This window comes from Perognathus longimembris, chromosome 9, assembly GCF_023159225.1.
Source record: "Perognathus longimembris pacificus isolate PPM17 chromosome 9, ASM2315922v1, whole genome shotgun sequence".
Lineage (NCBI taxonomy): Eukaryota > Metazoa > Chordata > Mammalia > Rodentia > Heteromyidae > Perognathus > Perognathus longimembris.
Window position 1 is genome coordinate 52933675 of NC_063169.1, and position 24010 is coordinate 52957684.

Sequence of the window (24010 nt, forward strand, 5' to 3'; positions counted from 1 at the left end):
AATACTTGTATAAAAATAGCATACTTAGGACTAGAAGTATGGCTTAAGTGTTAGAGCACTAGCATAGCATCTGTGAAGCCCTGAGTTAAACTCTTGGTATCACATGGTAGCCCATCAACAACTGGGTGACATTAATGGTTTTCTATAAAAATTTAACTTTAATGTAAACATATATTGCACATTTGTAGGATGCTGGGCATTATGTTTGCATAGGGTGTTATAACCACCATAGGCAATGAGCAGGGTTATATAACAAAAATTTATAGAAACTTAAAGGTGTACTGTGTGCAGAACTGTGGTAAACCACAATAGAGTGTGAAAAACAAAGCTATAGAAAGAGTGGAGGTGATCATTAATGAATTTCAATTCTATTAGTAAAATTATGTCAATAGAAGAAGTCACATATAGTTTGACTAAAGTTCTTTCAGCGGTTTCATCAACTTAGCATAAAGGATTACAAAAGAACATAGTCATTTGAGTTTGACTTTTGGTTCCATACCCTAGCTCAACTTGACACACAATAAGTGCTCAATAAGAAGGTGTATTACTTGAAGACATGACAACTGAAAAGCACTCCAGTAAATACTGGTTCAAAGAAGACATTGCCACTTAGGGAAAACATGAGGCATAATACCAGGCATAATCAATAATATTAAGAACTTCCCAAATAAAGATTTGATTCAACTTAAAATACTATGATGTATAACTTCTATATTTAAAATACTATAATGCATAACTTCTATATTGTCAAACTGGATACTGGTTACAAAAAATGAATAAACAAGCATATTCACTTCCTCCAAAATATAAAAATACAAAGCAACTATACACTCCACAGAGAAAATGGTATTAAAAAAAAAAAGGTTTGGTTACTCAAAAACTAACATTTCAGGAAATCTGTTAGTAAGGTAGTCTAATGTTATCAAATGGGAGCATGGACATAACAATCAGATAGTACTGCTTTTATCCCTGGATCCTGTAAAATAGAATAATATAACTCCTATGTCATAAAATTGCTATGAAAATTTAAATAAAGTGCTTAAAACAATACTAAGGACATTGAAAGTGCTACCTGGGTACTGTGATTTTATCTACATTTAGAACATCATCCTAGACACTCAAGCAGTCTAAAATTGATTAATAACAAAACGTTAACTGCTAAATTCTGTCACTGTAAAGTAATTCAGGAGTAGCCGTTTCTCTGATTAGCATTTTGTTATGATGGGAATCATTAAAGCACATTACTTGTGGTACTCTGTGACTAAATTACTTACTACTAGATGATTAACCCTTTCAAGATCAAGCAAATAAAGCCATATTCTGAAAGTAAAAATTGTATTTCTTACCAAAAAAGCAATAACTCAGTGGAATGAAAGACTCAAAAGACCACAACCTGAACATATGCTTAACAGAAAAAGATGCTTGCTCACTGTTCATAGATTTTGCTAGAACTGAAAGATGAATGATACATAAAGCTACCACTGTGGTCTCATTCACAGTCTATTTAGCTTACAAAAAATGAAGTTGCTGCTTCTTCCTTGAAAATTATCAGAAGCTATTTAAAACTCACTTAACTGTCTAGACCTTTTATATTTTATACTATTAAATTTTATGTAAAAACCACATGAAAACTTTATTTTCAGACATATATTTCAGCCAAAATACTCCTGTATTAAAAAACCATAAATCTAAGATAGGCCAATCAAATATTGTAATTTTCAATGAAAAATTTAAGTATCATTTGAATTGACAATTCTGGCCTATATTCAAGTAGTGAAAAACTCGAGAGCCTGAAGTGATTCATTTCTTATGGACTTGTAAAGGTCCACTCACAAGAACTGTGCTAAATCTTGGATGCTTGAAGTTATTTCTCCTGTTTCTTCTTTTTAGATACAGGCAACCGAGAGCAAGGGAAATGTGTTGATAAATTCTGAATTTAAAATTTTTATGTAGGTATGTTAATATACAAAAACTGTGTTCTACATACACTGCATAAAATAAGTCTTATTTCATGTGTTAGTATTTGAATATCCTTATTTTTGAGCATGGAAGCAAATTCTTTCTCTACACTAATACAATATGGACATAGCATCTTTTTAAGTTTATGCATTTATTTTGTAATACAACAGCTCTAGAATGGTATGGACTTTAATAAATGAAAGATTTACCAACAGAGTTAAGAAACTTCAACTTCATCCCATAGAGAGAAGGTTATCACACATTAAAGTCATATCACAAATATAAAGTCAAGTGTTCACTGGTAGTAAGTGAACATGATAGTGTTTATGAGTTTACAAAGCACTGTTACAGTCTTTGTTTCACAGTCTTCTAACAAATAACTCTTAGGTAGGGCAGGTACTACCAGTACTAGTAATACTTTTATAAGGGAATAGAGCTTCAGAAAGGCAAGAAGGTTATGTAAGGCCACTGAAATAACAGAAAAGGAGGTTTAGCCCCAGGAATTATTGCACCATTAACACACTCTGTTTGTTCTGAGTGAAGAAATCCTTTTGTCAATGGCAGAAAATACTTGGAGAAAACAGAGAACTTTAAGTTAAATTTGTAGTGAAAATTTCAGAATTCTAAAAGGCAAATTAGAAATTTAATGAAGATTGCTGTAAAACTTCTTAAGAGTTTGAAGAAATAACTGTGTTGCTTATTTCCTGTGTAACAGTTCCAATATTAAAATGTTTATGCATAAATCTCTTCACTTACGTTAAGATTTAGAATGATAGGAAACTAAGGGACTATTTCAGGATAAATGTCAGAACTAGTCATTAAATTTGGACACTGGCTATGAATTCATCTGTTCCTATAATCAGGATGAACTGTTTTTTTTTCCCTTCTAACAACTCCCAGTAAATATAAATGGTATTGTGTTGAATGACAATTTTAGAGTTATACAGTACTTTATAAATTTGCATATAAGCTGTAGAAATCACTTTTTCTCTATAAAGTTCTTTAAAACAAATCTAGAATTTGTGTATCATTTTTAAGATAATTCACCAGAAACAGCATATCACCCATGCAATAAAAAGAAAAATCTTCAGGTTTAAAACTTATCTCAATTGCCTACTAACTTAAATTGGCTAATGCTGTGAGAAACATTAACCAATTTAATGTGTAGAAATTAATGAAATTATTGAAATTATTTATATCCCATTAAAGTACTTCATTGAAATAGTCTACATTAAAGTTACTAATAAAATGTATAGTTAACTATGCATGTATTTAGGTCTCTTTAGCATATCAAAAACTGAATGAGGGCCTATAACATACTAACCAAATCAAATAGGCTGAGAAAGACCTTTCATTTTTATGCAAGAACTAATATATGAAGTAAAATTAAAACTGTAATTTTGAGAATGAGTGCACTATTACTATACTGTAAAAAAGTGAAATCCTAATTTCAGCATAGAAATGAAATATATGACAAATGATAGAAATCCAAATAATTCCTAGAAGATCTTTTTCAAAGTTTTAATTTCCTTATTTTCATAATAATAGAATAATTTTACTTTAGAGGTTAAAAAGACATTAGATATCTAAGTGTGGACCTGTTTTTCACTGACATTTAATTTTTGACTACTTTTTAATGTTAAACTCTTAAAAACAACTTACTAGAACTACCTTCTTTAGTTAAAAAAACAATAAAAAATTAAATTAAAATATATTAAACTGAAAATATTAAAGAATCATATTTCCTATATGTGTTCCCCTTTTATTTCCAAATAGTTTTAGAGAAAAGTTTTTCCTTCATTAATTTCAGTATATAGTCACAGTCCATAACCCCTGTCATTTATTTAAATTGATTTATAAACCAAGTAATGGTTATCTTTCTGTGATACTAATGTAAGAGCATTGCCATTATTTGTCCTTCACAAACACTTAAAATTCCTACTAATGATGCTTACAGAAAATAAAATGTTTTAACATCAAAATAATGCAAACCTTTTATACTGTATATGTAAGCTTGTACAGTATGTTCAAGGAAGTATGCTAATTTAAAGACAATAGATTTTCCAGAGCTTATGATTTCTGGTCCATTCTAGATGCAAACATTACTCTAAGTAGACTTTATCAAGCAGGAAACTTACCATGGAAATCATAAATGTAAAGAAGAATTGGCTCATTCTGCCCAAATGCACAAAATGCAACCATATTTTCAAATGGATGGTAAGAAATGTCTCGAATAGGTGACTTGAATGGCAGGTCAGAATACATTGCTACCTGTTCTCCTAAATTAAAAAAGAGAGACTCCGTAGTTTGTATTATGACACTTATTTCTCACTTAATATTAATTAATCTGTAATGTATTTGAAAATAATTACAGTAGTTATGAAGCTCACGTATTTACATGAAAACCTTAAGCCTTAGAAATATCTGAGTATCATTTTACTAAACAATTATTGGTATGACTGATTCTTCCTGGTTTTCTCTTTCTATTTCTCAATCCAAATCCTCCCATGAATAGTTCAAGGCACAAAGTAAGAAAGTAAAGTAGACCTTATTAGAAGTCAGGACACAGACATGACTAAATTGTTTTTTAAATTATCTTTAGTTGTACAAAGTACTTTATGAATACATTGCATCTTGATCAGTATCACCACATTCAACAGGATGACTTAGTTATAACTAATAAATAATTATAGGCAAAACTAGAATAAGAATTATCAAATTCTAAAACAGAAAAAAATGGAGGGATTAATCTTTCTATTTTGTTGCTTCTCCAGAGGTTATATGAAGTATCATCTGCTTAAAAGAGTCCTATGATTATGGTAAAAGATGACTTAAACAGAAGTCAGTGGAACCTAGGAAAATTAGCGAGAAAACAAAAAATAAATAAATCAGAGTCTAGATCCATTTGTGAATGGGGAAAAGCAACCTGATTCTTCTGAATTCATGCTAAAACATAATATAAGGGAAAAAATAATAAGTCATCTAACAATGTAAAATAAAGGACAAAAGGATAAAATGAAATAAAATACTCTAATTAAATGAATTTTTAAATGTACAGCATTTTTTGTTAAAAATGCACATATAGTTTTAGCTTTTCATTTGAAAAAAAGATGAGGCACAAGTCAACAACACTATAATACTTTACTGGAGAAAATCTATATTATTGTCTAAGTAAGCTTCAAATATCAAAAACTTTCCTAGGAATGATTTCTAATCAAAAAACACAAATTTTTAACCATCTATTGTAATTCAGCTTAAAATGTTTTCAATTTTGTATTCCAGTCCACAGAAAATATTTCTCTAAATTCAGCTGGATCTCTATAGTAGGACAAGAATAACCTTGACTTAATGCAAAATTCTAAATCCACAAAGATTTAAGAACAACAAAAATAAAATTTGGGGCTGGGGATATGGCCTAGTGGCAAGAGTGCTTGCCTCGTATACATAAAGCCCTTGGTTCAATTCCCCAGCACCACATATATAGAAAACGGCCAGAAGTGGCACTGTGGCTCAAGTGGCAGAGTGCTAGCCTTGAGCAAAAGGAAGCCAGGGACAGTGCTTAGGCCCTGAATCCAAGGCCCAGGACTGGCCAAAATAAATAAATAAATAAATAAATAAATAAATAAATAAAAATAAAAAAATAAAATTTAATGTAAGTTTAAACTGTAACTAGGTCCCATCAAAGGCTATTCGATTCTACAAAAATAAAATTAAAACTCTGAAATTGGAATTTTCTTCAAAATTGTTTCATTAAATGGTAGTTTTCACACTTACTGAAAACTCAACCTCACTTCCTCAAAGAAGGTCAAAAAGTACTTACCTGTTTCTGGGTTCCAAACATATACTATACCATCCTCACTTCCAGAAAAGAGAAAACTTCCACATGGTGTCAAGGTACTATGTATCTTCTCTCGATAATTTGCTGCACCTACAAATTTCCTTGCAGCCAATCTATAAAGAAAAAGCATTCAAATGTAACCTATTTTAAACATGAAAAAGACTGGTTGAGAGAATGTTTTACTTACTGTATTTTATTCTAATTTTTTGTGCAAGAGCTTGAAGTCAGGGTCTGGGCACTGTTCCTGAGGATTTTTGTGCAAGATTAGAGCTCTACCACTTGAGCCACAATTCCATATCTGACTTTTTGGTGGTTAACTGGAGATAACTGTCTCAAAAACTTTCCTGCCCATGCTGGCTTAAGAACCCTGATCCTCAGATCTCAGTCCATTAAGTAGCTAGCATAACAGACACAAGCCACAGGAGCCTGGCCAAAAAAAATTTAATAATTAATTTGCATTCATCAACATATAGCTGAGAATAGGTTATACGGTAGACATGCTATGGTAGAAGCAGATAAAGAAAAGCTGGTCTCTGTGCTCAGGGATCTTAGAATGTAGTAGGTACTGTGCATTTGGACAAGAGACAGTAAGTTATGAAAGCAGAGACTTTATGGAAGTAGCATTTAAGCTAGTTATTAAAAATAGATAGCTTTTTATTGTCTTGTGTTTTATTTCATATTAGATTTTTTAAAACACACAAGGAATACTTGGCTCCTGGAAATACTACATAAAACATATTAAATTGTCTAAATTGTGGTATACAACCCTTCTGTACTTTTCCATTTCTAAATAAGAGCTAACATTGTTTCAGTGCTATGTGTCAGGTAGGATATGACATACACTTCTCTATCTTAGGGGTAAAAAAAATAAGAGATAATGCATTTTCCTTTGGATAAATACGTATGTTAAAAGTTTTGCTAAGAAATTTTCTATGGTTGGACAAAAAATTTAGGTGTTGTCAGCTTTTCCCTATCATGAACACAATGTCTAAAAATGATTTTTATGTATATTTATATTCATTTTTATTGTTTTATGATCATTTTCATGACATAAATTTCTAGACCTGGAGTTACTTGGTCATACTCTTCCAGAGTCCTTAAATAGGCCAAATATATTAACTAGTTTATTCCTCCACAAAACCCTTGAGCACAGTATATTATTTCTTCCACTTGAGAAGACAAAAGACAGGCATAGAGAAGTTGATCAACTAACGTGGGGCAGAAAAGCAGTTTATGACTCTATAAAGAATAAGCAGATTCGTTTTATATATATATATATATATTTTTTTTTTTGGTCAGTCCTGGGCCTTGGACTCAGGGCCTGAGCACTTGTCCCTGGCTTTCTTTTGCTCAAGACTAGCACTCTGCCTCTTGAGCCACAGCGCCACTTCCGGATTTTTCTGTTTATGTGGTGCTGGGGAATTGAACCCAGGGCTTTATGCATGTTAGGCAAGCACTCTACCACTAAGCCACATTCCCAGCCCAAAAAGAATAAGCAGATTCTAATCCTAGAAAAATCTCATTTAGACTAACTAAATGTGTGTGTGTGTGTGTGTGTGTGTGTGTGTGTGTGTATGTATTTCAAGGAGTGCAACTAGACTATATACCTTGTGGACTAAGCCTAATATTATTGTTCCACAGCACCAATGTCATAGTCTTGAGCTGTTCTACATAAACATTAAAGAATTTAACAATCAATACTAAAACGACACTTGTAGAATCAAATTAATAGAGGTAAATGACCACATTTGCCATTCTGAGTATGATAAGGAAATCTAACAACGGCCTTCTCTCATGTGTTTAACAGGAATTCTGACACCAAGACAAAAGTATACTATGCCATATATCTCCTCTGTCTTTTATATTAAAGATGATTGCCTTATTTTGCCTGTATTTAGGAATAAAGCAAAAACAAGGATGCATGAACCAAAAGCCATCTCCTTCAGTTACATTATGTCAAAAGATAACATTCCAGGGCTGGGGATATAGCCTAGTGGCAAGAGTGCCTGCCTCGGATACATGAGGCCCTAGGTTCGATTCCCCAGGACCACATATACAGAAAACGGCCAGAAACGGCACTGTGGCTCAAGTGGCAAAGTGCTAGCCTTGAGCGGGAAGAAGCCAGGGACAGTGCTCAGGCCCTGAGTCCAAGGCCCAGGACTGGCCAAAAAAAAAAAAAAAAGATAACATTCCAGTATCAGTGAGGTAAAAGATATTCCTTCACTGTTAAATAAAGTTTCTGCTTTGTGAAAACAAAAGGGAAATGATCACATTTCACTCTGAAGTTGTTCACACAGGCCTGGTTACTGTGGGCGGGAGGCGGTGGTGGTATGAGGGATGTCTTCTGGGCTGTAGAAGGTTTAGCATTATTTCTGATCTGAGTCATTAGGAACCAGGAATAATACCAAAAAAGTATCTTTTAGATACTCAGCTGTTGCCAAAGAGAAAATTTTCCAGGTCAGAAACACTTCTACATTACCCATCCTATAATACTTATCCTGTTAATACTTACATTCGAAGATCCATAATTCTCAAAGTACTGTCTTTAGTATGGATTAACAAACGTTTTCCATTGGGATGAACCTCCAGATAATTTATTGGAATCCCCTTAAATTCAGTTTCTTTAATTTCCTAAAACAGTTATTTAAAAAAGCAGTCAATAGTAGTAATATTTACTACTGAAAAGGGATAGGTAGGGGAGGGATAGGTGAGAATGTTGGAAGGGGTGACATTAATCAAGACATACTGTATTCATAAACTTCTTTGTTAAATGGAAATTCCTTTGTACAAGTAATTAAAGGTAACTCAAATGATTTTTTTAAAGTTACAGAAAATAATGAAGCTTTGACATCAAAGATCTCAATTTTAGTGAACTAAGCTATAACAAATTTGAGGTGGGGAAGGATTAATGGAGATAGTAGTAATAATGGATTTAACAGTGTAAAATCAAAACCAAACTGCAGAAAAAGAGTGAAACATAATTTAGAGAAAGTTCATGTCAGATTTAGCATTTGTAAGTATCAAGAAACTTCCTTCATATGTTTTCTTTTTTTGTGCTAATGAGGGGCTTGAACTCAGGGCCTGGGTGCTGTCCCTCAAGTTTGTTTTTTTTTCTCAAGGCTAGTATTCTACCACTTGAGCCACAGCTGTATTCCCAGCTTTTTTGGTACTTAATTGGAGATAACAGTTTCAGGAGTTTTTCTTCCTGGGCTTGCTTCAAATTGCTATCCTCAAGAACATCATCAATAATAGAAGCTACAGAGACACATGGGACATTGAAAGTAGTTACAACTGTAATATAACAATCGTTTCCATAACATGGAGTTCATTTCACTTAGCATCATCTTATGTGATCATAAGGGTATAGCTATTGGGCTCTTGTGATCCTCTGCTATGACTTGTACCTACACTATCTCTGTAATCTTATCTGAGTATATTGGAAACCGTGTATACTGGTATTAGAACTAGGAAATTGAAAGGGAATACCAAAATCGAGAGACACAGGGTAAAAAAAGACAAACAACTACAAAAGCAATACTTGCAAGACTGGTGTAAGTGAACTGAACACCCCATGGGGGGAAAGGGAAAGGGGGAGGAGGGAGGGAGGCATGAGGGACAAGGTAACAAACAGTACAAGAAATGTATCCAATGCCTAATGTATGAAACTGTATCCTCTTGGTACATAAGTTTGATAATAAAAATTTGAAAAAATAAAAAAATAAAATGCAAAAAAAAACCCACAACAAATTGCTATCCTCAGGTCTTAGCTCCTGAACAGCTAGGATTGCAGGCATTAGCCACCAAAGCCAAGCCATATATTTCTTTATAACAGTCAAGCTCCAGTGAAGATAGCGAATAACTGGCTAACCATGTGTGCAGCGACATATAGGCACTTCATCTATTAGGGAACCCTTGTCATTTTCAATTATGAAAAACAGAAAATAAAATGTGGGCAGTGGTGGACCATAGAACCCTAGCTACTAAAGAGGCTATATGTGAGGACAGTGGTTTGAAGCCAGCCTGGGCAGAAAAGTTTGCAAGATTTTATCTCCAATTAACCAATAACAAAGCTGGATTGGAGAGATGTGGCTCAAGTGGTAGAGTACCAAAACCACATACACACACACACACAAAAAGAAAAGAAAAGAAAAGAAGGAAAGAGGGAAGGAAAGAGGGAGAGAAGAAAGAAAGGAAGGGAGGGAGGGAGGGAGGGAGGAAGGAAGGAAAAGAAGGAGGGAGGAAGGAGGGATGAAGGAGGGGAGAGATTAAAGAATGGAGGGAAGGAGGGGGAGGATGGGAGAGAGGCAGGAAAATCACAAACTAGTCTTAATTTATATTTTAATATAATTTTATGGTTATTATTAAGGTATACAAAGGGTTTATCATTCCATAAGTCAGGTGATGAGTAGATTTCTATTTTGGACAATGTCACTCCTTTGTACTTCCCTTAGGTTTCCTTTTCCCTTAGGTTTCCCCCTCGTTTGTATTTTTAACTAAAAAAAAATATGCTCATCAATAAAATTTCTTAAAGACCATCTTTAAAACAATCTTTTCCCCCAAATAGCTTTTTCATTGGTTTCAAGAAAATTGGCAAATTTCAAATAAACTAATTATTGCAATAATTTTATGATCAAATGTCAAACTCCACTAGAACTGGATAATTCTGAAAGGACTACCAAAGCACTGAGCCATACACCTTCTAGTGACATGTTAGTGGACAAAGAAAAATGGATACAAATAACAGAAAATTAGTTGTTTCCTTTAGATGATGATAAAACATACACCTCATTTTAGCATAAAATGTAGCTAATGATCATGCTGAAAACTAAGGCCCAAAAGACTAAAGGGACTAGGGCTGTAGTTCAATAGTGAGGCTCTTGCCTAGTATGCAGGAGGCCCTGGGTTGATCACAACATAATAAATGAATGAACGAATAAACAAAGACTGAAAGTAAAGTTTGGGAAAAATGAAAATTTTCACTAAGTTGTTATCAGTCAGCTATCATAAACTTGTGAAAATTAACTAATGATAATGAACTGTGCAGGGCCTGAGGAAATTGTTACTTTCCTAAAAGGCCTAACAGATGTCCTTACCACATATTTTAATGTCATGTGATTGATGTTTTACCTTATTTATAGTCCAGTGGCGCACAGAATGCTGCAAGTCATTAACTTTCACGTAAGTATTCCAAACAACAATTACCCCTGTGCAGTCGCCTGAATACATGTGATGACCTATTTTAAAATAAAATTACTCACTTAAAAATGCCACAGAGTTAGGAAATAAATCATGTGAAGTTGAGGGAACCATAACTCAGTAAAGTAGTTAAGCAACTTGAGGGCTACTAAAGGCTATTTGGATTTTAAAAAGCCAAAAAGTACAATATAACTTACAATCTAGTCTCAATTTTCTTTTAACAAGTTCTTCATTCTTTTAGACTATTTTTCATGACCTTTCCCTTTGTCACTTACCTGAATTAGAATACAAGAAGAAAGCAACATCTCAGAACATGTATCTATGATTCTTTTTACTAAGTCAGATTATTTGGTTTAATGAACAAATATTATTGCTTACTAATCTTATACAATCTGTTTCAATAGTCTTAGAAAATTTTGGAAGTTCTAATATGTCTTGTTCCCATAATATCTAAGACCCAGTAAAAACTCAAAGAATCAGGGAATAAATAAAATAATAAAAACAGAGTGTTAACAGTGTAGTACTAGTTGCCTTCATTGAAACATACTCTTTATGACATACCTTCATCATCAAAACAGAGAGAGTTGATAAAACTCTTGTGGGCATCAACCTGTCGAACCAATATGGCAGCATCTTCTTTCATATCAACTTTCCAGATTCGTATCATTGAATCATAGCATCCTGTAACTACCAGTTCTCTCGTAGCTGGATGGAATTTAGCCGTGTAAACAAAAGAAGGGTGAGGTAAAACTCTGAAAGTACTTGTATTGTTTATTTCATTTTTCCATATCCTGGGAAAGGATAAAAAGTTACATATTGATTATGAAAGGTATAACTTCTTTTTCAGTGTTTATAAGAACCAATATAGCCAATGGGTTTTACTCAAACAAATAACAATAACCAATGGCAAACTAATATAATTGTCACATAGTTGATGGCTATAATTCTTTGCATTTTGTCAGTTATTTCTTATTAGCAAATATAACTATTAATTGTAATCTATATTATAAAATGTGCATATTTGGCCACATATGGTTGAAGCCTAGTTATTTTTCATATCAATTAAATACATGTTGAGAAGTTGGTAAGACACTACAGTCAGTACAATTTACACTGAAAAACAATGGGGAAAACTTTTAATGATTTTGCATTTAGGTCATGCATATTGCTGCTACAAAATGCTTACTTGTCAAGGTTTAGAGAACAAGATATTCCATTAACTTTTATATTTGTAATATCAAAACCAACACAATAAATATGATGATGCCCAAGACTTGGAAGCCATATGGAAATTGCTCTGTATTCTTCAGTAAAATCAGATAAAAATAACAATACTATTTTAATAGAATACTCTTATACATTAAGTACTACCTTTATTTATTTATTTTTTATTTATTTATTTTTTTACCAGTCCTGGGGCTTGGACTCAGGGCCTGAGCACTGTCCCTGGCTTCTTTTTGCTCAAGGCCAGCACTCTGCCACTTGAACCATAGCGCCACTTCTGGTCATTTTCTATATATGTGGTGTTGGGGAATCGAACCTAGGGCTTCATGTATACGAGGCAAGCACTCTTGTCACTAGGCCATATTCCCAGCCCTAAGTACTACCTTTATATTTAACATTATTTCATTATCTCTTATTCTAAATGTTAGCTGATTTTTAAAAATTATTATTCCTTACAGTCAGGCTAAAGAGAAAAACCTAATGGCTAAGTTATTTTGTTAGATAGTCCACATTTATAGCAAGGTGTAAAAACAAGTAAAATCTTGCAAAAGATGCGAACTGTGTGCTAAACAGTAGCTTTTAAAAAATAGGTCTAAGTTATTGGAATTATAATGTATTACATTTTACAATGGGAATTTAAAGTTTATCTTCTTAATTACTACCTAATAATTAGGACAATTAAAATCTTTATCAAAGTATAAGTAAAAGAAAAATATAATTGACTAATCAAGAATAAAATTCTGTATTTTTAGCAGCTACTTAAAATATAGGTTGTGATCTTCAATTACTCAGAACCCAAATGAATAATGAAGGAAGTGAAGGAACATCTTCTCAAGTAATAATAAAGCACATGTATCATTGCACAAAGTTTTACCACAGTAAAATTTTCAATGAACATATATTACATGAAATAGGGTATTTACTGAGAACACAATTTTCACTTGAAGAAATATTGTTATGAATTTTTGCTAATAAATCTTAGTGACATTATGTAAAATACTTATGTAACCTACAGAAACGAGGAAGATTATCTTCAAAACAATGAAATGTAATGATAACAGATGAATTATTTTTTCAAATAAAAATGAATGCTTTTGTGTAAAAACTGAACTCAAAGCTATCCATGAAAGTTTCTGTTACTCAAGCCCTAGAAGAATACAGTATCAAATATGTACACATGTATTTGGAAGAAAATCAAGGAAACACAAATTTGTAATGACTGGGTCAAAACATCAGATACACACACACACAGATGTGAGGGGAACTCATACCAAATTTAAGACAATATGAGCAAGAGGGGGTGTAGTAGAAATATATGGGCATACTCAGGTGATAAACAGTTGATTTGAGAAAAACACAGATTATTCTAGAAATAATTAAGAAGTGGATATAGGTTAGTATCATATATTAGACAACAGTCAGTAGGAAAATTATTTAGGTAATTAATATTACAGTGATTCCCAGAGAAACAAAAGAAGACAGGGGCAGAAAGCCATAACTGTAAGCAATTGTAATTCTAGGTCCCTTCCTTTGAATAACTTTAGGTTATTCATGTCAATTATAATTAACTTCTTTCAAAAACTTATTTTAACCAGGCACCTGTGGCTCACACTATAATCCTAGCTACTCAGAAGGCTGAGATAGGAGGATCTCAGTTTCAAGCTAGCTCAGGCAGGAAAGCCCATGAGACTCTTATCTCCAATTAACCATCAAAAAGATGGGAGTGAAGCTGTGGCTCAACTGATAGAGCACTAGGCTTAAATTAAAAAAGCTCAGGATAGTACCCAGGCCCTGGGTTCAAGGTCCAGGAATGACAGAAAACAAAAATATCCTTTGTCATTTTAGTTCTATCTATAATGCTTCTCTGCTATCACACTATTTTTTTGTGATGTAGAGAGTCCAAATTAGTATTAAAGTCTATGAGATTTTTATCACTAATTAACTACCAAAATGCCAGAAGTTAAACCCAAGAATTAAGAGTGCTGGTTTTGAGCCAAAAACCTAAGGACAATGTCCAGGCCCTGAGTTCAAGCCTTAGTACTGACACACATGTATACACACACACACACACACACACACACACACACACACACACACACACACACACACCCAAGTAGGACATGCCTGCAATCCAAGAATTTGGGAGACTGAAGCAGGAGGGACACAAGTTCAAGGCCAGCATAGGCTACACACAGAGACTTACTTCAATAAATAAATTAAATGTTTACCATAGTACTTATTAAACTGAGAGGGGATACTTTAAGGCTAACAATATGAAAAATAAAAATATTTAACAACCTATAAAACTTTTTAAGACACTAGGTACCTATTTACTTCAATTACAATGCATTGAGTACCACTGGGTTCTAGCCCATATATGGAGCTAAAAGTGAAGACAGAATCCTTACCATGAAGAGCTTATATTCTAGCGGAAAAAACCCTCAAGTATTGAATAACCTTACCTCAAGGTATTAATCAGAGTGGTGACATAATCAGACAGTTGGCATAATAAACATTTAAAGATGGTGATGACAAAATGTTTTATGTTACATACATGAAACATACTTAAGAAAAATGCCTTCAAGTAGTTTTACTACTTAACTCACTGTAATGCATAATGCATACTATGATCATAGGTAAAACATGTGAGGTCTAAAGTATTTACATGATATCTCTAAGCTATTTTTGATGGCAAGCAGCATGTAAGTAAATACTTCATGAGTATACTGACCTGGCAGTGCCATCAGATGATGAAGTAAGGATGTATCGGTCATCTGTAGACCAGCAAAGGTCATAAATAATATTGAGGTGGCCACACAATTCTCTCATGAAACGTCCAGAAGGAATTTCATAAACTGATGGAGATTTTTGAAAATTAGTAAGTTTCCATACCTTTAATCCAACAATTTATACGTAGTTTATAATACTTTAGACAAAGGTTAAGCACTATTTGTAAATTATAACTAAAGACATTTGCATTTGCTTTAAACACAAAAATTCACACAGTATCTTATGCTGTTCTAAAATTTTACATTTAATATATTAATCTCATCTCCTCAAAGTAATTCCCTAAGAATCTTTGATAATAAGTATATTAGTCAAGTAGTAAATGATATTACTATTGCAATTTATTTCACATAAAATTATAATTTGGGGCTTCATAAATATCATAAACTACAATAGTAATTATTTGAAACTCAAATTTAAACAGTGCTGTTGTCAGAGAAATTCTACTACTTGGATGATAGCATAAGGGAATTAGAAGCAACTGAAAGGACCATGTTTCATATACAATGCTTAACACTGAATAAAGTTTCTAAGTCTCTACCTCCACCTAGTGGTGAAACCAATTTCTCTTTAAAGTACTAAGTAGTACAGAAGTACTGAAATAGCAAAACTAAGAAACAAAATTAAATCCACTCCCTGATAAACAATGATGATAACAGCAAAAATTCTCAAAATAACTCTTCAAAACTCTAGAACTTAATTAAGCAAATCTTGCAAGAACCTGGAGTATTTATTCAAGAAAACAGGTTGAGTCTTTGTGAGAACACTGACTTTCTGATTTCTCTTTCTTAAACTCTAAAGTAGGTTTTATAAGCCAAGGAAGCCAAAAGGTTAGAAGCCAGCCACTAGAAAGTGTAGAACTGGTCTGAAGCTCTCTAAAAGCTCCATCATCAGAGTCTTATCTCTGATAGTCTATCAGTTCTAGGAAAGGCTACATAACTCAGAGCTTGGCTTTACTTTATTCAACCTGGCCTTTTGCAGATTATATGCAAACAATCTTAATCTTGGGATGTAGGTTGAACAGTCACTGACACCATTTAACACTGCAGCTGAGAGAAAAGGCTATACCAGTTGCAGCTAACAAGAGGTTCACTAAAGAGCATAACCTGGGGGAAAAAACTACAAATGAGATGGCCATAGAAAACTTTGAAAAGCTCCAAAATATTCCTGAGAATCTAGGATTCTCATGCATATATGTAAAGGGCTGTGTGTATAGCCCAAGACTCCAAAGGCTTTGCATCTATCAGTCTGGCTTGATCTGTGGGGTACTGTACTAACAAGAAGTGATGGATAAGGCAGAGTTATAAACTGTGTGCTGAAGCAATGAAAGTATATCCCATCAGAGAAAGAGAGAGAGAGAGAGAGAGAGAGAGAGAGAGAACATGCTGAGTGTATGCAAGAGCCCACTGACAAAGGACTTTAGACTTATCCACTCTTAAGTATTAAAAACACATATTTTCCCAACCCATTAGTTGATCATTAACCTAAGTGAGTAGAGATTACAATGCAATATTTGACAAAGAATAAGATTTTATAAAGTTACCCGGAGAGTCACTACTCAAATAGCAACAAAACCAAACCAATTTCCAACATAAAAGTATGAGGTCTTAAAAAAATAAAACAGGGAAATATGACCTATACATGGGGTGAAAGATGGGGAGGTAGAAAGGGAATAATCAGGTACCAAACCTGTTCACACAGAAAATGAGGAAGAATAGATGCTGATCTTTCTCAACAAAATCCTAAAATCCATGATTTTTTATATGACCAAAGAATTAAAGCACAATGTTAACACGTAAGAATGATTTCTTACCAAAAAAGAAAGTATCAGTAAAGAAATGGAAATGGTCAAAAGTAACACACAGAAATTTTAGGGTTAAAATTAAGATTTCAATGAATTTTAAAAACCAAAGAATGTCTGCCACACATATCACAATTAGATGAAACAGGAAAGATTATTTCTCACGAATAATTGGATATCCATCCCGGCTGGCACATGCTGCTGCTAATATTCTTCCATTGTGGGAGAAATCAAGACAAAAACATCCTCGTTCTCCTGCATTTAGTGAGAAGAGGTGCTTGTTTGGGACCCGGCATGCCTAAAAAACATACATTTAAAAATATAAATTAGGAAAACATAAAATAAAAAATAGTTAATTTCCATGACTACAGATTATTACTCAGTAATTCCATTACTCAGATATATAAAATGATTCATTCTTTACAAGTAACAAATTTAAATAATTGTATCAACATTCTTGCCACATTAAAAACGGAAAAGCTTTACTTGAGTCCAAGTAAAGCTTAAATGCTGCTCAAGCAAAGAAAATGCATAAATATTAGATCCATCAAAATTGGATCAAAGAAACCAAAGTTTATTTAAAAAAACTGATGAATCCATAGACATTAGGCAATATATGCCTCATAAGCATCAAATATCTGGTTTTTTTTTAATGCTACTATTGGCTGAACTGTGTTTTGGCCTCAAACTAATATTTTACAGTCCCACTCCTAGTATATCTATGAAAGTTATGTTAGTAGATAGGGTCTTTAAAAACATTAAGTTAATAGGAGGTCATCTGAGTAGTTATAGTTCAGTAGTGTTGCACACTTTTACAATAAAGAAATATCAGAGATACCAAAGAAAAGACTATATGAAGAGACAACAGAAGAATAGCCATAAGCAAACCAGGAAGAGGTCTCAAAGAATATCAGCTTTGCTGGCACCTTGACATTGGCTATAGAGTGAATGCTTATGTCCCTTCAAAGAAGGTTGGCCCTGGTGGCTCTTTTCTGTAATCATAGCTAGCCAAGATGCTGAGAGCTGAGTATTTCAATTTAAAGCCAGCTCAGGGAGATTATTACAAGAAACTCTTATCTCTCAAGTAACCATCAAAAAGCCAGAAGTGGAGGAGTTATTGCTCAAGTGGAAAAGCACCAACCCTGAAAAACAACAAAAAACCCAAACAAAGCCAGGTGCCTGTGGCTCATTCCTGTAATCCTAGCTACTCAGAAGGCTAAGATCTGAGGATCGTGGTTTAAAGCCAAACCAGGCAAGAAAGTCTGTGAGACTCTTACTTCCAATTAGCCACCAGAAAACCGGAAGTGGAGCCATGGCTCAAAGTTACAGAGCACTAGCCTTGAGCACAAAAGCTCAGAGATAGTGCCCAGTGCTGAGTTCAAGCCCCATGACTGACAAAGAAAAAAACAAAATAAAACAAGAGAACAGGGCTCTGAATTCAAGCCAAGCTCTACTACTGGCTTACACATCTGTACACATCTGTACACACACACACACACACACACACACACACACACACACACACACACACAGAGTTCTATGTTGAAACCTTAATCCTAAATGTGAGGATATGAGGATACTTAGAGAGGCCTTTGGGTAGTAATGATGTCATTAACTATGGGATCGTTATGAATGGGATTACTGCCTTTAAAGGAAGAGACATACATGAAAGACATATCTCCCTGTCTACCACATAGCAAAGATGATGTCTGCATACTAGAAACCAAACTGGCTAGCACCTTCTTTGGACTTCCCCACTTCTATATCTGTGAGAAATAAATGTCTGCTGTTGAAGCCATTTTGTTTATAGAAAATTAATACAACTGCCCATATGACAAACAAAACATTCCTAAGATATACTTTAATACCCATGATAGGCACTTTATTACTTGTCATATGAATTAATGGAAAAAATAAGGTTAACAAATAACAGTAATAAGCTAAGTCCCTCAGGAGGTATTTCTGTTTTTAAGTCATATCCAGTATTGTAGTAAATGCCTCACCTGCCCAGGAAGTCGCTTCCACTTTACTACTTCCTTTGAATCTTCTAATCCAGGTTCTGTGTCTATTGAGCTTGGCTCCTGGTGACGTTCACAATATACTGGTTTACCTTTTTCCTCTTGAAGAGCCATCATAGAGCGGTAAGATGGCTTTATCTAAATATGTACAGAAAATGGGCAAATTTCTATCATGTTAATACTTTTATTTTCCCTAGCATTTATTGTTTGAAAACTAATGAGACAAATAATGCTGAAAGGTTATCAAAATACAATCCAGAAAAAATTCTATTTTCATTTATATATTATTTTAAATAAAATAGAATCTACCTCAAAGTATAGTTCTATAATAAATAAGTTTTAAAAGTTTGGATAAAAATAAATTACTATGTATGAAATGGTTTTAATAACTCTGTTCTCTTGTGTTCTCTTTCTCAATACCTTCCTGATACTTTGCCATAGCTATAATATGCTATGATGTCCTGGCTTCAAAAATCAGAAAAATATATAATAAAAATCTTGTTTGAAAATTCCTTCTTTCTTAATGACAATTTTTACTGAATGCCATTCAAACCAATGCAAATCACCTTCTTGGTAATAGTACATTATACCAGCTACAGATCTAAAAAATTAATGTCATATAACAAATAACATCTTATAAGAAGAAAACTGTGTTTCATTTAAAGATTAATCCTTTCATTTAAGGATTAATCATTCACAATGTTCATCTGCCATAGAAAACAGCATCAAAAATATTATTTGCTAACTACTTGAATATACCAGAGAAATAAGTATATCAGAGGTATGCAAATTATAGCTCAATGTCAAATTTGGCTTACTGTTTTGTTCTTACAAATAAAGTTTTACTGGGCTATATCACATTTATTATTGTCTAGATAGCTTATTACATACTACAAAACTGATAAAGAATATGTCTTATAAAGCCTAAAATATTGACTTTCTGGCTCTTCATAAGAAAATATTTCTTAGTACTGGATTTTTGTCCTTTTATCTTCCATTTCAAAAAGTCAACTTATAACAAAATATTTCTCTTAACATTAAAATCTACATTGAAATTTAAGGTTCATTTAAACATCTCTTCCTTTTTTTTTTTTGTCAGTCCTGGGTCTTGAACTCAGGGCCTGAGCACTGTCCCTGGCTTCTTTCTGCTCAAGGCTAGCACTCTGCTGCTTCAGCCACAGCGCCACTTCTGGCCGTTTTTTGTATATATGGTGCTGAGGAATCAAACCCAGGGCTTCATGTACACCAGGCAAGCACTCTTGCCAGCAGGTCATATTCCCAGCCCACCATTTAAACATCTCTTAAGTATCAACTATGACAAAATAAATACATAATCTCTGAATCTTTTTACTACAGAAATCTATTAAAATAATGTTTTAAAAGGCCATAGCCTATTAAAAATAAGAAATATACCATATTATCCTTAGTTTCAACAAGAGAAGCCATAAGTGCTGTGAACTTACACAGTCTGGAACTTTCAGTCCTCGCACAGTTACATACAATGTTGATGGGTAGCGATTACGTGGACATTTGGACCACCATTCAAAAACCTCAACAGCATTTGATTGTGATCGTGGCTTCGTAGGTGGGTAGTATAGCTGCAGGCGAAGTTTTGAATTGATATTTGCATTCCCGTTGGCTCCCAGAAGCTTTAAAATATGAATTTATATAAAATATTACCTTTTGAACATATACCTAATAAAGCAACCACAAGCAGTTAAAAACTCATTTTGAAAATGTTTCTGATGTCATGTTGAAATTACTTATTTATCAAAAAAGACAAAGATTCACACAAATGGTTGGACAATTCCAGGTAATTTTCCATATGAAAGTAAAATTTTTCTCAGTATCTCTCTTCTCACCTGAATAACTACTTAGGACTGTGGGTAAAGCATTTACATTAGTGGGCAGATCTCACTTTTCAGAAAGGAAGTGACAAACACATTTTTAGATATCCTTATTAATAAGGATAAAGATTAAAATGAACTATTCACTGTTTTTAAAATAATTTATTCTAAGTCTTAAAAGGGTCTATTTTTAAAACCTAAGAAAAAACCTAAATAAATGGAGATTCTTTTGAGAAAAAAGAAACAAAATATTTTGTCACCAATTCAGAATAAGTCCTCTCTCATTACACCATGCTTTTAAATAGCATCTATATAACAAATTAGGAATGCAGAGATAGTTGGAAGCTTTATAGATCTTCAGGCAGTGTATAAAGATAATGTAAGCCTGAAGAATAGGTACTGAGCACAGGGGATGTATTTAGTAACTGTTTCTGGTTGATGCAACTTGAGAAATGGTTTCTGAAAGTCAATAAGTACTCTAAAGTATCACTGTCCAACAGAATTTTCTATGATTACAGGAATGCTCTTCAGCTGGGCCATCCAACACAGAATCTTTTCATCACATGGTTATGGTGTACTTGAAGTGGTACTAGTACAACTAGGCAGTGAGTTTTCAAATGTATTTAATTGTAATAAATCTGAGCTCAACTTGCCACATGTGACAACAGCTACTAAAGCTGTAACAGAGAGAAAGGGTTAAGAGATTTGGTAGGATATTCACTTTGATAGAGTCTGAGTTATCAAGTTAAAATGTCCAGTAAGTAACAGCATCTACAAATATGAAAAACAGAAGAAAAGTGAGTTGAGTTAAAAATGAAACTACAAGTAAGAATGAAAGTAAAGAGGAAGCCGGAAAATTAAGAAAGAATGGAATAAACAAAACCAGGAAAGAAATCCACTAAGTAACAGGGTTTCAAGGGAATGTTCCAAATGTATATAAGTATGATGAAATGAAAAGTGAAAAACTAGCCGCGCACTGGTAACTCATGCTTGTGATTCTAGCTACTCAGGAGGCTGGGATCTGAGGATTGCAGTTCAAAGCCAGCCCAGGCTGGAAAGTCCATGAGACTCTATCTCAAATTAACCACCAGAAAACCAGAAATAGAGCTGTAGCTCAAAGTGGTAGAGCACTAGCCTTGAGCGAAAAAGCTCAAGGACAGCACCCAGGCCCTGAGTTTAAGGCCACAACCAACAAAAACTTTAAATGAAGAAGTTAAAAATGCTCAAACTTGGCAAACAGAAATAATTAATGGTTTGGATGAGGAAGTTTTAATGGTAGAGGCAAAATCTAGACTGCAACATATTCAAGGATGATGTGTCAACAAGGAAACAGCAATGTAAAATATACTTCGTTCCCCTCCACTCTTCAAATATAGGAAAGGATATGAAGATAATAGAGGATAACAGTGAATTCAGTGAACAGTGACTATGGGGAGAGGGAAGGAGGAAGAGTACCAAATTGAGTAATAACACATAGTCATTAACTATTAAGCATTCTATACTCCATTCATTAGCCCTCTTACTGTAATATTTCCAAATCATGGTTTCTATGTTATTTTAATATGCTACACCCTACAGAATCTCTGTTTTCATCATCTACCCCGTAACTCTTAAACTCTTACAACAAAAACTGACTGAACAACAAATTGCATAATTGAATAGGGTTTTTGTTTGCTTTTCTTGGCTAGAATATGAAGTTGATGGGGTCAAGGAATTTCTCTCCTTTAGGTTCACTGACAAGATTAGTAGCTGGCACACATAAAGGTCTTAATAAATATTTACTGAACTGAAAAAATAAGGGCAGGCCTGTACGTCTTTCTCATTGCTGCATTCTTAGGAATAAGAAGTATCAATGGCACACATGAGGAAACCAATAGTTGAGACTCTTAGAGATCCTCACCAGAACCTGAGTGAACAACTTATCACCATTATGATCCTACCTTATGTCTTAACTTCTTATCAGGTTCAAACTGACTTGGGAAAAAAACAATCAAATTTGGAGGTTATTTTGTATGTGTACAAAAATCTATGAAAAGCATACCTTAAGAAATGCCCAGGCAATTTTCCGAAAGCCACATTCTTGGTTTTGAACCTCAGAGTTATTCTTAATTTCATCCATGCTTAAAAAGTCCAGAATCTGCAAAAAAAAAAAAATAAAAAATTACTTTTCAGAATACTAGAACACCTACAAGCTTAGTATTTTCTAATGATATATTATTAAATTTTAAAAATTGGGGCTGGGGATGTGGCTTAGTGGTATAGTGCTTGCCTAGCATACAAGAAGCCCTGGGGTTCGATTTCTCAGCATCACATAAACAGAAAAAGCTAGAAGTGGTGCTGTGGCTCAAGTGGTAGAGTGCTAGCCTTGAGCAAAAAGAAGCCAGGTCCTGAGTCAAAGTCCCACGACTGGCCAAAAAAAAAAAAATTAATAATAATAATAATACATTATTTGTATACTGTAAAAGGTTTTTTTCTAGGAAGTGAAAACACTTGTTTTTCCCTTTGTGTGTTTTTAAGACAAAAATCTTGCTATAATTAGCCCAGGCTATTTTTTATATTACGTCAAATATAAGTCCAAGCAAAAATACACCTAACCTTTAAGCCTTGATTGTTTTGTAATGTATCAAGCAAAAGTTCAAAATGTTATTTATTTTAAAAAATCAGAACCCTTGCCTATTTTCAGGTCCTTGTTTGTATTACCTTCTTGAAGCTAAGAGCATTCTCTAGGATGCCAGTTACAATGTTCCTCAAGAGAATTTCTTTCCCATCTCCATCCTGGTTGAACATAAGAGATCAAGTATTTGCAACCAACTTGCTACAGTAAGTTTCTGTATTCCAGGTATTCTAAACTTCCTGGTGAACTTATAGGTAAGATAATTTTTATGGAAGGCTGCTTAAACAATAATATGGATTTCATTCATCTTGTATGTTTGCGTGCGTGCGTGTGTGTGTGTGTGTGTGTGTGTGTGTGTGTGTACTAGAGGTTGAACTCAGGGCTTCATACTTGATAAACAGGTGATCTACTGCTTTGAGCCACATCCCCAGGCCTTTTCACTTTAGTTATTTTTTCAAATAGTGTCTTGCTTTTTGCTTGGGCCAGATTGGATCATGATCTTCCTATATATGCTTCTTACAAAGATAAATAAAAGGTGTTCACCTCCCTGCCCAGCATTTTTTGTGCCGGTACTGGAGCTAAAACCCAAGGCCTTCTGTTCTTGCTTTTTTGTTCATTGTTGGCACTGTACCACTTGGGCTACTCTTCTACTTCAGGATTTTTTCTGGTTACCTGGAGCATAAAATCTCACAATCTGTTGTGCTCAAGGGTGGCTCTGAACCACAA

At 33.8% G+C, this 24010-nt stretch overlaps 1 protein-coding gene across 9 annotated transcripts in view; it reads right to left on the reverse strand.

Moving 5' to 3' along the window:
• The window catches only part of Ahi1 (Abelson helper integration site 1), a 146569-nt gene that overhangs the window by 92392 nt on the left and 30167 nt on the right, over window positions 1-24010 (reverse strand). For all 9 annotated transcript variants that reach the window (XM_048354128.1, XM_048354134.1, XM_048354135.1 and 6 more), the window contains 10 exons: window positions 22712-22807; window positions 20287-20472; window positions 18809-18961; window positions 16971-17103; window positions 14949-15072; window positions 11555-11784; window positions 10925-11031; window positions 8310-8428; window positions 5780-5910; window positions 4098-4238 (listed from right to left, as the gene is read on the reverse strand). In XM_048354128.1, coding sequence (XP_048210085.1) covers window positions 4098-4238; window positions 5780-5910; window positions 8310-8428; window positions 10925-11031; window positions 11555-11784; window positions 14949-15072; window positions 16971-17103; window positions 18809-18961; window positions 20287-20472; window positions 22712-22807 — 1420 coding nt within the window. The remainder of the gene's footprint in view (window positions 1-4097; window positions 4239-5779; window positions 5911-8309; window positions 8429-10924; window positions 11032-11554; window positions 11785-14948; window positions 15073-16970; window positions 17104-18808; window positions 18962-20286; window positions 20473-22711; window positions 22808-24010) is intronic.